Genomic DNA, 16,870 nt, shown 5'->3' on the forward strand with positions numbered 1-16,870 from the left:
TATTTGGGACATACTAATTCTATTTTTGAATACTATTTAGTATGGATAGTATGCGAATTGGGACGCAGGGAGTTTTTTTTTTTTTTTGCAGTAAAATATCCAAAAGCCACTAGGCCAGTGTTATATATTATTTAAAATAAATAAATAAATAAAATCACATTTATATCAGGCAGCTCAGTAGAACAGTTTTTTCCTATGTTGCCGCCACGGTTGGGTTGACAGTTAAAGGTGTCGCACACCGGACTGAAGCTCAGCTCCGCGTCTCAGGTATCTCACACCGGACACACACATTATAAACACACAAGCTCAGTTTTGAATCGACTTCTGACAAAAGAGCTGCACGATGGGTGTATCTTGTAGTATGTACACAATCAGTATGTACATGGACGATTTGAGGGAAATATAATATAAATGTAAAACATTGTGCAGCTCTTCTGTCAGAAGTCGATTCAAAACTGAGCTTGCGCGTATGTGAGCGTCCGGTGTGAGATACCTGAGACGCGGCGCTGAGCTTCGCTTCCGGTGTGCGACCCCATTTAGGAGACAGTACGCTCACTGTATGTTCAGATGCGGTCACGCGTGCAGTTAAAGAGACTGAGAACAGAAAGCGGCGCGCAAAACAGAGGCTGAATCAGAAATTAGCCCCTTAACCCTCATTCACTATTCCCTACAGTCCACTATTATAGTTCACTTGAAGGAGTGAATGAAAACGAGTGTGTGAAGTCGGACAGCTGTAGTGTGTAGCCTACATCGGCTGTACATTCATTACTGCGGTGCAACATGAGATTGAATGAGTAGACTCAAACATGTCCACTGTGGTTTCGGACATCACTACAAATGGCTGTCCCCTCAAATAATGCCCTATTTAGGGTATAGGGGCAATTTCGGATTCAGCCATACACATTTTAAAGACACTTTTATCCTCAGCAGTCTGAGGTAAGGGCAGAGAAAATAAATGAGCCAATTTCTCACATGCACTGAAGTTCAAACAATGTAGCCTATATGCACTTTTTTATTTTTATTTTATTTGTTTTGGAACCAGGAATTTTAATGCTTCCGTTCCATCTTTAAGTTCAGCTCAGCGTTTTGAGATGTTATTTGAGGTTATTTAAGTTTTTTTTTTATTTAGGAACAGTTGAAATAAAGAGATACATTTTTCTTGCACTTTTTCATTTTTCCAACACTGGTGGCACTTTATTCTTACCTGTTTGTGTTTCTGGATAAACGGTTGTCTTTCAAACTCCCTCTGCAAGGCGTGCACACAATTGGACAGCGCTACAACCAACCAGAGCTTGTTGACAGATTAAACATTCGCCGCATCCGGTCGGCAAAACTCTGAACACATCTTTCCTTTTTAAGAATGACTTCAGTGCCGTTCTTTGTCTTTTTCTCAGAGAAAAGCTTAACTCCAAGTCTTTCAGAGTCACGGTCAAAGCTGATTCGAAAGACCGCCGCCGTTCGCCAGTTTCTGTGTTTACTAGAAGAACACAAACGCAACTCGGCCGTCGTCATTATGGCCCCGCCCAACGACTCGTGATTGACCCGACCAGAGTTTGCCGTTTACAGCTCAGAGCTGTATTGAGAGTTGCTAGACGACACTCGCAGGCAGATTAGATTTACTGCCGCTAGGTTGCGTCTAGATTTCTATGCTAACTATACATGTGAATAAACGTAAAATTATGTTATGAGATTTCTGTTTTGTTTTTTAACCAGGAGGGTTTGTGTTCATTGATTGTTACTCTTTATCTCAGTTCAGCAGAAAAGGCACTTTAGTTGCTAGTAATGTTGAGATTAATGTATTTTCAGTGCAGATTTAGTGATGAAGGCATTTTTTCATTCATCATATTTTTTGTCAGACATGGCTACTGGTTGAATTTAGATATTTTGTACCAAAGCAACTTAAACAGAACAACCTCAAAATGAGATACATTTTGTGAAGGATTGCCTATGTTTGCTTTAACAATATGAAAAGACATGTCTATCTATATATATATATATATATATATATATATATATATATATATATATATATATATATATATATATATATATATTACATATTATATTTTGTTCAATAAAGACATTTTTGAATCTACACTAATTTCTTTAGTCTGGCAAAAGACATCAATTCATGTTTTTAGGTATATAATTGTCCGGACCTCGGCCGGTGAGAAGGTTTTTTTCTGGACCCCGATCTATTTTAGTTGAAGACCCCTGATGTAAACGCACCCATTGAGGAAGTTAAAGGATAAATGAAAATGTTTCATTTCACTGATGTCATAGAGAACACATTTTAATTATAAATAACTTATTTGCATCTTCATTCTGGCACATTATGTTTGCATGTATTGATCCTTCCTCACATCTGTTCTAAAATCCCGGCTATTTTAGTGGATTTCTTCTGGGATAAATTGCATGATTAAAGAGGAGGGCGGACATGGCGTAATGCGTTTTCAAAGAAGAAGAAGAATAGCAACCTTTAGGTTTCAGTTTGTACAAAGATTATTAGTTGGTTCAGCTGATTTTAAATGATGTGCTGTTGCAAATGCGATATTGAGTCTGGGACTGGACAGAACTCTTTTTCCAGTGGAATTAAACACCTCTGGTCTACCAGTATTTGATAAGAGTATTTTGAAGGTGCATGTGGAGTCTTTTTGTTTTTAAGATATATGAGAGATCACAGTCTGTTTATTGGCTATTGGAAGAGCCTTTAGTTCGTGGAGCACGTCTGGATGTGAGTCTGCCAGTGGACTTTTCCCAGAACTCAACAAAACACTCATTGATAGAAAAGTCAATCACTGGAAATATCAGAACTTGATTTCAAGAATAAAGAGGCGTTGGCTCCGCATCTGGGAATTAGATCAACCCGTCTAGTGGAGCAGCCTCTGATGAAAAGGCAGACAGAGAGAGAGAGCTGAGTATCGTGACGGTCTCTGTCTTTCTCTTTCTTTCTTTCTTTCTTTCTTTCTTTCTTTCTTTATTTCTTTCTTTCTTTTTCTTTCTTTCTTTCTTTCTTTCTTTCTTTCTTTCTTTCTTTCTTTCTTTCTTTCTTTCTTTCTTTCACTGTGTTGAATGTGTTGTGCTGAATGTCCTTTGTGAACATTTATTTTATGCATTTGTGAATCATGTCAGATTAGAACCTTCATTTTTGTTTTTAGGAAATATTTTTCATTAAACTTTCTATGGTGATATTCATTTTGGGTTTTAAATATGCATTGAAAAAAAGGGAAACAAAGAGAGTCGAACAGAATTAAACATACCGTAGTTGCTTTTCAATGTTTTCAAACCAACCCAGGCTCATTGGAAATACGTGACTCTGCCTACATTTTTGCAACACCCGAATTATATTACCTCCAGGTACAATTACCTGCACTTTTGGGTGAAACGTCCACTAGAGGCGCTATCATTCATTCTGTCCCGCTACACTGGGGCAGTGTGTGTGTGTGTGTGTGTGATGGGTACCCCTAAACCTACCCATCACACACACACACACACACACACACACACACACACACACACACAGCCCCTAAACCTACCCATCACACACACACACACACACACACACACAGCCCCTAAACCTACCCATCACACACACACACACACACACACACACACACACAGCCCCTAAACCTACCCATCACAAGAAACATTCTGCATTTTTACATTTTCAAAAAAACATAATTTTATGTTTATAAATCCATTTACCTTGTGGACACACACACATATTCAGACACATTTTGAACGCGTAGCTCAAACCCTTCCCTAAACCTACCCATCTGTATATTATAAAAAAACAGGATATAACAGGCAGATACGACTGCATACATAATTTATTCAGAAAGTACAAATATCCCAAGTGTTCTGAGGCCAAACGATTGATTTGTGTGAAGAAAATCCCCAAAAGCGATCCGTAACGTTGAGTCCATCCGCCGGAAGAAACGTCACATCAGCTTTGACAGCATTGGCTGTCGTGTGTCTTGTGACCAATTGCGTCATTACGTCAGCTCTGATTGTAAAATGCCATTGGCTCTCGTGTGTCTCGTGACCAATTGCGTCATTCTAATCTTGCCCTGTATATCATTTGAATTAGAAATATGAGCGAGTGCATGTGTGTTCTGTTTGCAAAGGAGCGTGACCATCATTTCAACGACTAAAACGACTCAAATCAAGATCAACTGTGTTCTTCACATGAAGATATTGTCTGACTTCAGAAGACTTGGAATGCAACACGAGTTAATACTGTTATACAGTTTTCTGGTCAGATTTTGCAATAAATAGGCTACATGTGACTGTACATTTATTTGCCTGTTATGTGTATTATATTGTTGAGAGTGGGTAGATTTAGGGTAGGAGTGGAGTTGGTTGCTCCAAAATATAAAATTAGGCTATAAATATTCATTCTGATGAATATTCATTCAGGCTGGCGCGTGTATGTTTACTCGAAGTCATGGTGTCATGTTGCGCATCTGGAATGGAGAAAAAATATTACCACTTAGCGCCTCCGGTGGACGTTTCACCCCAAAAGTGCAGGTAAACGTACCTGGAGGTAATATAATTTGGGTGTGCAAAAATGTAGGCAGAGTAACGTATATCCAATGAGCCTGGGTTGTTTTCAAACAGTGCATGAATAATGATTGATTTTAGTAACTAGAAACATATGGACGATCGTGTCACTTTTGAAGGCTTTGTGTTCTGTATTTGAGGTGATTTGGTGTTTACACACTTCAGCTGGTTTGTTCCTAATATATACACATATTGTAATATAAATGAATTGTGTTTGTAATAAATGTTTGTTCTAATTTCAGTTCCATCTGTTGAAGACCAAAGTCAGTTCGCCGTAACGGAGGAAGAAACTTGAAGAAACTCTGGACCATTCTGAATGTTTAAACATATTAATAAATCATTTACATTATTTCTGTCAACATAATTGATCTACCTTATATCATCGGTCATTAAATATGAGAAATATTTTGGTGTGTGGGCCATATTATTGGTGTTATTATTATTTAGATGTGTTATAACTTTAAAAGAAAATTAAATATATTTGTGATTGTTTGTTCTTCAGTAGTATTGATGTTCTTCAGGGTTGCCGGTTCGGTTTCGCTTGTTTCATATTTTTGTGTTCTGCTTTTATATGGTCCATATTATTGGTGTTATTATTATTTAGATGTATCATAACTTTAAAAGAAAATGCCTATCATATCTGTGATGTTTGTTCTTCAGTAGTATTGATGTTCTGGATCTGTTTCTATTGTTTCTGTCATTTGTAATCATACAGGCCAAAGTTTTATTCTGTAAAAATGTCGAATTAATGTGTATTTGCCCAAAAGTGTGTAATAAATGTTTTTGTCTCACATTTGTATCATCATTTATAAACCGACATCATCTAAGCCATGTTCATTGTGAGAAACTGAAAGTTGTTTCACAAAACTACATAAATGATATTAAACATGAGAAATATTTTTGGGTGTTCTGCTTTTACATGGTTATATAATATATGGCTTTAATATTATACCAGACCTAATAATAATGTTTACTGACAGTGATGAGATTTTAACAGAATATTTCTACTCATTTTCTATTTGTTAGGGTTATCTTTTCCACCTTTAAGCTTATATTCCACATTAGCTCAGCTGTAAAGAGTAGTGTTCGACCATTATATCAGATTCCCGATATTTTTCCCGATATTTAAGCATTTTCCCATAATCGGATATCGGTTTTGTAATATCGGATTTCCCGATAAATGGCGCCATCTTGTGGACGTATTGAGAATTGCATACAAGCGCGCCATTAACGGACTGTCTGAGGGGAAATGAGTCAACAATGGTGTTTAAAGGTAAAATAACCTGCATCCCTTTAATAAACTTTGTTTGACATAACATTAATGCACAATTGAGATATGCACAAATAAGATGTTATGAGATATTATATAGTTTAAACTTGGCACTGTACTGTAGAGATGACTCACTGACAGAGTCATCAGGTAATTCGTTATGTCACAATAAAGACGTAACTTCACATGAATGAAACAAAACAGCCTTGAATGAGAGCATGTTGGAAGTAAAAGCACCGAATTTCTTTCTTTCTGTGTGTTTATGCTCAGTTGCATTCAGCCGTTCACTCACCGAGTTGTTGCTCCAGCATATATGCTAACGTTACCGTAGGCTAAACAAGACCGACTCATTTAAAACTCCTTAAATTATATTAACGTCTGCTATATAACATTTATATAATAAAAATCTTATTAATTACAGCTCCGTGAAAATGAATTATTAGGCCACCATGAATGAGAGCATGTTGGAAAGCGCTAAACTTATTTCTCTCTCTGTGTTGTTTATGCTCTGTCGCATTCTCTCTCGGAGTTGCTGCTCCAGCATAGGATAGTCACCGTATGTAAACAAGACCGACTCGTTTAAAACTCCTAATTGTATTAACGTCTGCTATATAGGGCCAAGGCTCATTGATGCACGTGGGGAGCGAAGGCTGGCCCGTGTGGTCCGATCAAACAGACGAGCTACTGGAGCTCAAACTGCTCCAGAAGTTAATGCTGGTTCTGATAGAAAGGTGTCAGAATACACAGAGCAGCTCAGTTTGTTGCGTATGGGGCGGCAGAGCCGCCGACCAGTCAGGGTGACCTCTGACCCCGCCGAAAGCACCAACAGTGGCACGTGAGCTTCAGAACTGGACCACGGAGCAATGGAAGAATGTGGCCAGGTCTAATGAATCACGCTTTCTTTTACATCACTTGGATGGCCGGGTGTCACATGGCCCCAGGATGCCCTATGGGAAGAAGGCGAGCCGGCAGAGGCAGTGTCATGCTTTGGGCAATGTTCTGCTGGGAAACCTTGGGTCCTCCATCCATGTAGATGTTACCTTGGCCAATACCACCTACCTCAGCATTGCTGCAGACCATGTTCACCCTTTCATGGAAACGGCATTCTGGTGGCTGTGGCTCTTTCAGCAGGATAATGCTCCTGACACAAAGCTCAAATGGTTTAGGAATATTTGAGATACCACAGCATACCTTCAGGGGTCTAGTGGAGTCCATGGCTTGAGAGGTCAGGGCTGTTTTGGCAGCAAAATGGGGACTAACAGAATATAGGATATAGGTCATAATGTTTTGCCGATTCAGTGTATATATAGGAAGATAAAGCTTACAGGACTTAAAGGATCTGCTGCTAAAATCTTGGTACCAGATTCCACAGCACACCTTGTGTGGTCTAGTGGAGTCCACGGCTCGACGGGTCAGGGCTGTTTTGGCAGCAAAATGGGGACCAACAGAATATAGGAAGGTGGTCATAATTTTATGCCTGATTGGTTGTATATAGTACAATAAGTATATACTGTACTAACATTGTTACAAGTTTCATTCAACATTCAAAAAGCATCATAAACTACTGTTAATGTAAAATAAGATTTACCATAAACTGACATCTCAACTGTACGGTAGAGTTTAAAATCTTAGTTAAAAACTTTTTCTTTTCTTTTTTTACAAAAAAACCGCCTGAGGTCATTTTTCATGTTCAATAATAAGAATTGTAAGAAAAATATTTATCTCATTGGCTCCTTCTAGGGATTAGAGTTAAAGGGTTTAAAGTAGCCTATTAAAATGGCATTGCTCAGCTCAACGTGTTGGGAAATCGCCAATCGGGCATTTTGTCCCGCCTCAGGAAAGGGGTTAAAAGGACTATAATGTGCCGTTGGTCGCCTTAACAGATTAGCCCACTTATGTTTAGCTTTCCTCGCGCTGTGTGGAAATAATAATGAACCAGCCGTCCGTGGGTTGAGGTTTCTTCTCGAGCTGCGGAGCTGAATGTGCGCTCACTGCTGCTGGAAGCAGAGGATCCCTCATTGGCGATGTTCTTCATGGTAAATTGTGTCTAGTAGCCAACTATATAAATTGCAAAGGTTTTATTGGCATCTTTGTTTCAAACGACCACGACCCGAATAGCATTAATAGGTTGATGACTCGTAACCGCGCAGCACCTGCCCATTAAAAGGGGGAGTGAAATGCTGTGTCATGCATACTGAGCTTTTTACACTGTTACTCATTAAACTGTTTTAAAAATCAGTGCAGGAAAACAAACTCTTTAGAAAGAGTGTGTGTGGCTCTTAAAAGAGCCTTTGTGTGTGTGTTGAGCTGAGAGCGGCTTTACTTTGAGCTGGTGTATTTGGTCACAGCCTTTGTGCCCTCAGACACGGCGTGTTTGGCCAGCTCCCCGGGCAGCAGCAGACGCACGGCGGTCTGGATCTCTCTCGATGTGATGGTGGAGCGCTTGTTGTAGTGAGCGAGACGAGACGCTTCACCGGCGATGCGCTCGAAGATGTCGTTGACGAAAGAGTTCATGATTCCCATCGCCTTGGAGGAAATGCCGGTGTCGGGATGAACCTGCTTCAGGACTTTGTACACGTAGATAGCGTAGCTCTCCTTCCTGGACCTCTTGCGCTTCTTTCCGCTCTTGCCGGCGGTTTTAGTGACGGCCTTCTTCGAGCCCTTCTTGGGCGCAGACTTCGCTGGCTCAGGCATGACGCTTCAATGAACTCAAGAACAATAAAGCTGAGTTACTGCAGGCGGGATTTTATGCTCTGCCCTATGCTAATATCAGAAGAGAACAACGGCCTCTGTGATTGGGAGTCTTCAACCCATAGACTGATTTCATTGGCCACATTAAACGCTCCGTGACGCAGGCGAGCCAATCAGAAGCTTTAAAAGGTTAATCACGCCCATCGACGACTGCCATCCTCCACACCCGACTCCATTTTCCTGCATTTTTAGAAATTAACAAGTTAAATAATTCCAGGCCTTTTGCATACCTCGATAATATATTGTTTCAATTTAATAATGCTAATTTAGATTCAGAAGCAACTCTGTGTACTTAATATAAACTGCACATTCACATATCTTCATAGACCATATTGTATACATTGGAAGACACATTTTTATATACTTATTTGTCCTTTATTTTTACAGAAAAGTTAAAATAATCTCTTCTTCCAGGAATTGCTAGCCAATGTGGCAATTATAGATGAATGGGTGCGGAGGGATTTAATAACTTTCTACAGGACGTCAGACCTTAATATAGATAACAGACCCCAAAATAAAAAGATTAACAACAGACGAGCGGATACACCAATTTAATCCAGCAGTGGACCGCGCACACTCGCACCCCTCATCTCCCAAGAGCAATGAAGTCGACATAAAGTTCCGATGATGTAAAACAGACACGCAAAGTTCAAACGACCGTTTGGATAAGACCCAAAGCCCACTGCAACGTCCTTAAAGTTTGCACGGTTTAGTTAAATCACAAGCGGTCTCCTGCCGTCAATATATTACAATGAGCAGGGACGCTTAATATTATTAAAATGCAGTGTCTAACTTATAATAATATTGACACATCTCCATTAAACAAATTAATTCACCACCTGGAAACTTGCTCTAAGTGTGAAAGTGTGTGTGGCTCTTAAAAGAGCCGTTGGTGTTTATCTTCTCCGTGAATCTCTTAACCGCCGAACCCGTACAGGGTGCGTCCCTGTCGCTTCAGCGCGTACACCACATCCATGGCGGTGACGGTCTTTCTCTTGGCGTGCTCAGTGTAGGTCACAGCATCACGAATGACGTTCTCCAGAAACACCTTCAACACACCGCGCGTCTCTTCATAGATCAGGCCAGAAATACGCTTGACGCCGCCACGCCGAGCAAGACGCCGAATAGCGGGTTTAGTGATTCCCTGGATATTATCGCGGAGAACCTTTCGGTGCCGCTTAGCGCCTCCTTTCCCGAGTCCTTTACCGCCCTTTCCTCTTCCAGACATGTCGACAGATACTCTTCAAATCACAGCAACTGAATAAAGAACAAACACTGGAGAAGAGTTTATAGTCAGTTAGCGGACCTGGTTGAAACCACAATCATGGGCGGGTGTAAAGTAAATTAATAAAACAACTCACAGACGAGTTGTTTTCTTATATTTTCGCAATAACTTAATAGTAATAGGGCTATTTTTTAATCATTTTTTAATCACTAATTTACTGACATTGTTTTGTATATGTACGCACTTTATTTGGTCCTTTCAAATTATACACACGTACATAAAACTTAAAATACACTACATTAAAATTGCTTTAATTTTTTGAATTATGGACGACACAAAAATGTGGTTAACTTATTAAATTGTGAATGAATTAAAGAATAACTCTTTTTATGAGAAATTGTGTGGCTCTTAAAAGAGCCTTTGAGTTGCTAAAAGCAGGCTTTGGTGTATTTATTTGGACTTGGGGGGCTTCTCGGTCTTCTTGGGCAGCAGCACGGCCTGAATGTTGGGCAGCACGCCGCCCTGAGCGATGGTCACCCCACCCAGAAGCTTGTTCAGCTCCTCGTCATTGCGCACCGCCAGCTGCAGGTGTCGAGGAATGATACGGGTCTTCTTGTTGTCCCGAGCGGCGTTTCCAGCCAACTCCAGGATCTCAGCGGTGAGATACTCGAGCACAGCGGCCAAATAAACCGGAGCACCGGCACCGACGCGCTGAGCATAGTTGCCTTTGCGGAGAAGCCTGTGGACACGGCCGACGGGGAACTGCAGTCCCGCCCTGGAAGAGCGACTCTTGGCCTTGGCGCGAGCCTTTCCGCCGGTTTTGCCTCTTCCGCTCATTGCGAATGCGAAGTAACGTTTGTAAGAAGAGAAATGCCTTTGCCCGTTGTGAGATGAGTTATAAAACAACGCGTGCCAGTCTCCTATTGGCTAAAATGTAGAAACATTCCCAGCCAATCAGTGAACTTCCCCAGCTCCACCCCCCCCCTCCAGCCAATCCTTTTAGTGTATGATTTTTTTTTTCTTCATTTATTTTATTTCGTAATGTTTGATTATTATTATTATTAATAATTCTCATGTAAATGTTTATGGCTAGCCTCTTAAGTACATAAAAAATGACACGAAAAATAAGGGTAGCCTATATGTGTAGTCAAATTAAAGAAGATGAGTTGAATTATTTGTAAGTTCGTATTGCTTTGCGGTTTGAGAGTCCGAAAATTTCGAAATAAATCTTCATGTCAGCTTGAAATGGGTGATACTGGGAATCCTATCAGACCATTTACATTTGGTTTCGTATATAAGAAGCCAACATAGAAGAGCCTGACTTTGAAAATATGATAACTGGATGGGGAGTTTGTTAACCTAACCCATTTAAATAAGATTTTGAATAATAAACCATATTTTTAGCTTATCTTTATGCTTATAATCAGGGCCGTTTGAAGAAATTTGGGGCCCCAAGCAAAATGGACATGTAGGCCCCCTAAATATATATAATATAATATAATATAATATAATATAATAAAATATAATATAATATAATATAATATAATATAATTAATATTATATAAAATAATATAATGTGTATCGAGTAATGATTAAATAATGTTTGTAAACCTTTAAGAAACCATTTTTAAAACATTTATAAATATAGACGGACCAGATATTCCTAACACTTTGATAAGGGTTACTGGTTTTCGAACGGACAGAATATGGTTACACACTGTAATATGTTTTTTAACGGGATAAGGAAGACGCAGATCTGCAGAATCACTGTTTATCGTATTTAATGACATGAGATTGCTATAGCTTTTTAATAGGTCTTGATGAAAGTGTCGTGTGTGTGTGTGTGTGTGTGTGTGTGTGTGTGTGTGTGTGTGTGTGTGTGTGTGTGTGTGTGTGTGTGTGTGTGTGTGTGTGTGTGTGTGTGCGCATGTGTGCGCATGCTCTATCTGGCTGATTTTTTACATATTGATTCCAAGATAAGTTACTTCCTCTCTACACTATTAGAAAAAAAGGTTTAAAAAAAGCTGTCACTGGGGCGGTACCTTTTATGATTATAACTGGGATACCTTCAAATTCGCAAGGTGCCAGAGTCTGGAGGAAGACTGGGGAGAAGGAAATGCCAAAATGCCTGAAGTCCAGTGTCAAGTACCCACAGTCAGTGATGGTCTGGGGCGCCATGTCAGCTGCTGGTGTTGGTCCACTGTGTTTTATCAAGGGCAGGGTCAATGCAGCTATCAGGAGATTTTGGAGCACTTCATGCTTCCATCTGCTGAAAAGCTTTATGGAGATGAAGATTTGGTTTTCCAGCACGACCTGGCACCTGCTCACAGTGCCAAAACCACTGGTAAATGGTTTACTGACCATGGTATTACTGTGCTCAATTGGCCTGCCAACTCTCCTGACCTGAACCCCATAGAGAATCTGTGGGATATTGTGTAGAGAAAGTTGAGAGACGCGAGACCCAACCCTCTGGATGAGCTTAAGGCCGCTATCGAAGCATCCTGGGCCTCCAGAACACCTCAGCAGTGCCACAGGCTGATCGCCTCCGTGCCACGCCGCACTGAAGCAGTCATTTCTGCAAAAGGATTCCCCACCAAGTATTGAGTGCATAACTGAACATAATTATTTGAAGGTTGACTTTTTTTGTATTAAAAACAATGTTCTTTTATTGGTCTATTATTTAATTTTTGGGTTTTCATGAGCTTTATGCCAAAATCATCAGTATTAAAACAATAAAAGACCTGAAATATTTCAGTTGGTGGGCAATGAATCTAAAATATATTAAAGTTTAATTTTTATTATTACATTATGGAAAATAATGAACTTTTATCACATATGCTAATTTTTTGAGAAGGACCTGTAGATGTAATCACTGTATTGTGACTGCAGAACCTTTGGGGACAAAACAATCCCAGACCCAGTCGAGGCTTTGTTATAAAATACATGCCAACATTATTTCTTTAATTTAACATGAATAGTTAGTATGTTACTACCTTGAAAAGTGTTTAATGATGTTTTGTTTAATATTTGACGATAATGGTGCACTGCTCTTCGTTACATTCTTCATGAAGTAGTAGTAGTGACTGGCGAGCGCACGGCCAAGTAGAGTCAGCGTATCTTACAGCCCCTTCTGCTGGTGAAAATAATGAGGGGAGGGGAGCGAGCGCAGACACAGAGTGGCCAGAGAAACGGAGGGGCGACTGCTGCAATGCGTTTGTGCAAAACTGAGGAAAAGGTGCAGAAAAAGTGTGGGTGTTGAACCCTCTCACCGGGGAAAGTGTGGGTGTTAAAACCATAGACAGTAAAACAAATGGACACAGCGACCCCATTGACGTCAACGGCGAAAGAATGAAGTCAACCTAGGGGCCTTGACGGCGTAGATGTGACGTGAGCCTCCTGTCTGACAGCTGTGAGTCTTCTAGTAGATGTGGAAAGCGAAATCTGAATCACGTTGTTTAAATATTTTCTCCCGTTGCTTTTGGCTCACTATGGGCTTCTCCCCATTCTTCTCCCTTGACTTTATCAGACTTTATGTCTCCACGTCCCCCCGACTGTCTCATAGACAGTAAAAGATTGCCTGCGAGCGTCTCCTCAGGTCTATACGGTAATTTCTCAACTGTGCGACAGGGTCGCGTTGGTTATGACGCAATCATTAGCCTATTTTTACAAAAACAGCTTCTGCGGGGCGATAGTGTAAGATACAAGGTAATGGAGCCTTTTATACATTGTCGTGTTTCTTTAGAAATATACAATGGACAAATGGAGTCTTTAAACGTCTCAGATGTAAAGGTATTCACTGTCAAAGTGACTCAAAAATGAATGGGAGTCAATGGGATGCTAACAGCAGGTGATGGCTTGGTTAGCAATGGCAGCCCCTAGGGGTGGAACGCTTTCCGAGCGCTAGATTACCCCCTTGGTTAAAACATCCCCACATCCCCCACGGGTGTGACGCCCCTGGCTGTCACCTGTCAGTCCCCCCTCACCCCCCCTGCACTCTGCCGCTAAACCACGCCTGTGTTAAAACGCCTCACCACAAAACTGTGGTGAGAACTGACTGTTGCTGAACAGGGGGTTTCATGACCCTTTAACAATCATTTGTCAGAAGCCTAAAATCCAGTTATGATGAGCTGTTGTGCTGCGTTCACACCAAACGCAAATTGAGCGTCTAGTTTGACGCATAAACATTTTTACTCCATTCACGTGTCTGCAGCAAAATTGGACGCGCATAGAAATCGAGCATTTGAAGCGAAATAGACGCTCCAGGTGAAATATGTCCTCAAACGCCAGAAGGACTGGCCGAGGAAAGGTTGCTCTCGCCGGGGTTAATGAGCGCTGAGTGCCCGGAGATTGCCTGGATCCCACAACTCCAAAAATGCAAGAGTATTCTTTTAAATAGGCACTGTTTTTATAAGTAAACCACATATTTTAGCTTTAAAGAACTACATTATCAACTGAAAAGCATTAAAACTACATTTATTGACAAAATATCAGTATTCTTTAATTATATGCAGGGTTTCTCATCTCGTTACTTTACCACGTGACAGCAGCAAGCAGGCTCCTCATTGGTTAACGTGGCGCGAATTGACGGCAAAGTTCAAATTTTTCAACCCGGGCGTAGACGCGAATTCGCTTCAAACCCGTGAATGCACAAAAAGCACCACTCGCGCATATCGCGCAAGACGCTCAATTCGCTTCAAATTTGTGTTATTCGCGTGGAATCGCGTCGTGCAAAACGCGTCCCTCGCGCCACAGGACCTCCAGACACGCATCAACGCGCCATTACATTGACTTAACATGAACGTACCTTTAGGCATTAGTGACACGGGTTTAGATCAAGTTTTGACATCTGTCAGTTTTCTGTTGTCTTGCAGGCATGTGGCTTTGTGTATTTATTTTATATCTTTTTCTCACAGCCATGCATTAATGAATTAGTTCATAATGTAAATTTTGCAAAGCAAATTTGGAGTTGACATGTTTGTGATTTCAACACTCATTTTCCTGATAAACGTGACTGACATACTGAAAGCATAGGGCTGTAGATCTCATTTCTGCTCACCTTCAGCATTCTTCGGAGCATTTGCCGGCAGACAGACACAAGTGACATTACCTTCTGAAGCTTTGGTAACAAAACCATCGGTTCAAAAACAAAAATATATAAGTGAGGTGAGCAATGCTTCATTTTGCCACCTTCATGCTCGCCGTCGTTACAAAGCAACGGGGTAAACAGTTGCTGCTTTTTAATTAATTGTTAATTTTTTTTTATTTTTTAATCTAACCCATTACACACCACTTTAACCCGGAAACCGTCTCAGGTTATGACTATAACCCTTGTTCTGAGAAGGGAACGAGACACTGCTTTGTAAGAATGACACTTATGGGGAACGTCCACAGCGTTACGCATCTGAAGGATGGATGAAACTAAGACCAATCCTGATTGGTGCTACGTCATGCCATAGTATGTGTATGCCATAGTAGACCTGCTGTAAAAATGAATGGTAAAATTCCGTCATTTCCTGTTTGAAAGTAAAAAAAAAAAAACGCATTTTGCGACCTTGGAGGCGCTTGAAGCATTCGGTGGCGTTGTAGGTGGTGGGACAAATCTGTGGAAAATCTGAGTATTTTCCGCATATCATTCAAAGCAAAAAGAAGATCAAAAGCAGAGGCACAACACTTATTTTAACTCTAGGAAAGTGTCTATTACCAACATAATCCAATCAGAATCGTTAGACTGGACCTAACTGTTTATTTAAACACACATATATATTGGAGACGGAGTTCAGACTGGCGCTCAGGTTGTGTGTTTGCTCACGTTATAACGGTAAGGTCATACGCACATGACGTCAAGGAGATGCGTAAAGCGAGTTACTCCTCCCACTTCTGCTAGTTTTACTGAGATGTCTTATCCCGTGCGAATTGGCCATTAATATTACAGACGTCCTGAGGTAAAATGACTTTACACCCATGTCCCCATGTTAATCTAATCCCGTCCGAATAGGGCTAATGTCAGTAAAGATTACCGAGACTTTTACCTTCTGTAAAAAGGTCTGGAAAAATGACCTCGGGTAATACTAATCCCATTCGAATAGACCTGCTGTAAAAATGTATGGTAAAATTCCGTCATTTCCTGTTTAACATTTTTTTAAAAAGCGCATTTTGCGACCTTCGAGGCACTTGAAGCATTCACTTGCGTTGTAGGTGGTGGGACAAATCTGTGGAAAATTTCCAGTATTTTCCGCATATCATTTAAAGCAAAAAGAAGATCAAAAGCACATATTAGAGGCACAACACTTATTTTAGCTCTAGGAAAGTGTCTATTACCAACATAATCCGATCAGAATCGTTAGACTGGACCTAACTGTTTATTAAAACACACATATATATTGGAGACGGAGTTCAGACTGGCGCTCAGGTTGTGTGTTTGCTCACGTTATAACGGTAAGGTCATACGCACATGACGTCAAGGAGGTGCGTAAAGCGAGTTACTCCTCCCACTTCTGCTAGTTTTACTGAGATGTCTTATCCCGTGCGAATTGGCCATTAATATTACAGACGTCCTGAGGTAAACTTTACCCCCATGTCCCCATGTTAATCTAATCCCGACCGAATTGGGCTATAGCCTGAAGGACGGCCCTCAGGTCATCCTGCTGCTGAGCCGGCTTTGGGCGAGAACGCCACCTCTGTTGCTTACCTCCCTGGCGAGGTGACGCTCTCATTTTGTGCCTACTGGTATGAGGAGCTTGATGACAGCTAGGGCTGGTCGGCCCTGAAACCTGTCGAAAATCATATTGACAGCATCGCCGAAAGGCCAGAAGGCGAAAGAGGAGCATCAAGGAGGAAAGATTTTTCCATCTCCCTGATGCCCGACAGATTCAACCACAGATGTCTCTCCGTGGCCACCATAGCTGACATGGAGCGGCCCACAGCGCGGGCTGTCTCCCTGGTGACACAGAGAGACAAATCTGTTGCTCTGCGGAGCTCAGCCACATCCTCAGGTGTGGGTCCCTCACCTTCATCCAAGTCTTTTAATAGGTCGGCCTGATATGCCTTTAATAGAGCCATGG

At 41.0% G+C, this 16,870-nt stretch overlaps 3 protein-coding genes across 3 annotated transcripts; all 3 read right to left on the bottom strand.

The window, feature by feature from the left end:
• Nucleotides 1-8,140: 8,140 nt before the first annotated feature.
• Nucleotides 8,141-8,527, bottom strand: LOC137087500 (histone H2B-like). The gene has a single exon (XM_067452064.1). It carries the CDS (start codon nucleotides 8,525-8,527, stop codon nucleotides 8,153-8,155), a length of 375 nt encoding a protein of 124 aa, XP_067308165.1. The 3' UTR covers nucleotides 8,141-8,152.
• A 973-nt stretch (nucleotides 8,528-9,500) lies between these two features.
• On the bottom strand, nucleotides 9,501-9,812 carry LOC137071370 (histone H4). The gene has a single exon (XM_067439352.1). It carries the CDS (start codon nucleotides 9,810-9,812, stop codon nucleotides 9,501-9,503), a length of 312 nt encoding a protein of 103 aa, XP_067295453.1.
• A 255-nt stretch (nucleotides 9,813-10,067) lies between these two features.
• LOC137079980 (histone H2A-like) lies at nucleotides 10,068-10,678 on the bottom strand. The gene has a single exon (XM_067447550.1). It carries the CDS (start codon nucleotides 10,644-10,646, stop codon nucleotides 10,260-10,262), a length of 387 nt encoding a protein of 128 aa, XP_067303651.1. The 5' UTR covers nucleotides 10,647-10,678; the 3' UTR covers nucleotides 10,068-10,259.
• Between the last annotated feature and the right edge of the window lie 6,192 nt (nucleotides 10,679-16,870).

The sequence above is a fragment of the Pseudorasbora parva genome, chromosome 1 (genome assembly GCF_024679245.1).
Source record: "Pseudorasbora parva isolate DD20220531a chromosome 1, ASM2467924v1, whole genome shotgun sequence".
NCBI classification, from domain to species: domain Eukaryota; kingdom Metazoa; phylum Chordata; class Actinopteri; order Cypriniformes; family Gobionidae; genus Pseudorasbora; species Pseudorasbora parva.

Coding starts and splice junctions, on each gene's coding strand:
- LOC137087500 (XM_067452064.1), bottom strand. CDS start 8,527: ATGCCTGAGCCAGCGAAGTCTGCGCCCAAGAAGGGCTCGAAGAAGGCC.
- LOC137071370 (XM_067439352.1), bottom strand. CDS start 9,812: ATGTCTGGAAGAGGAAAGGGCGGTAAAGGACTCGGGAAAGGAGGCGCT.
- LOC137079980 (XM_067447550.1), bottom strand. CDS start 10,646: ATGAGCGGAAGAGGCAAAACCGGCGGAAAGGCTCGCGCCAAGGCCAAG.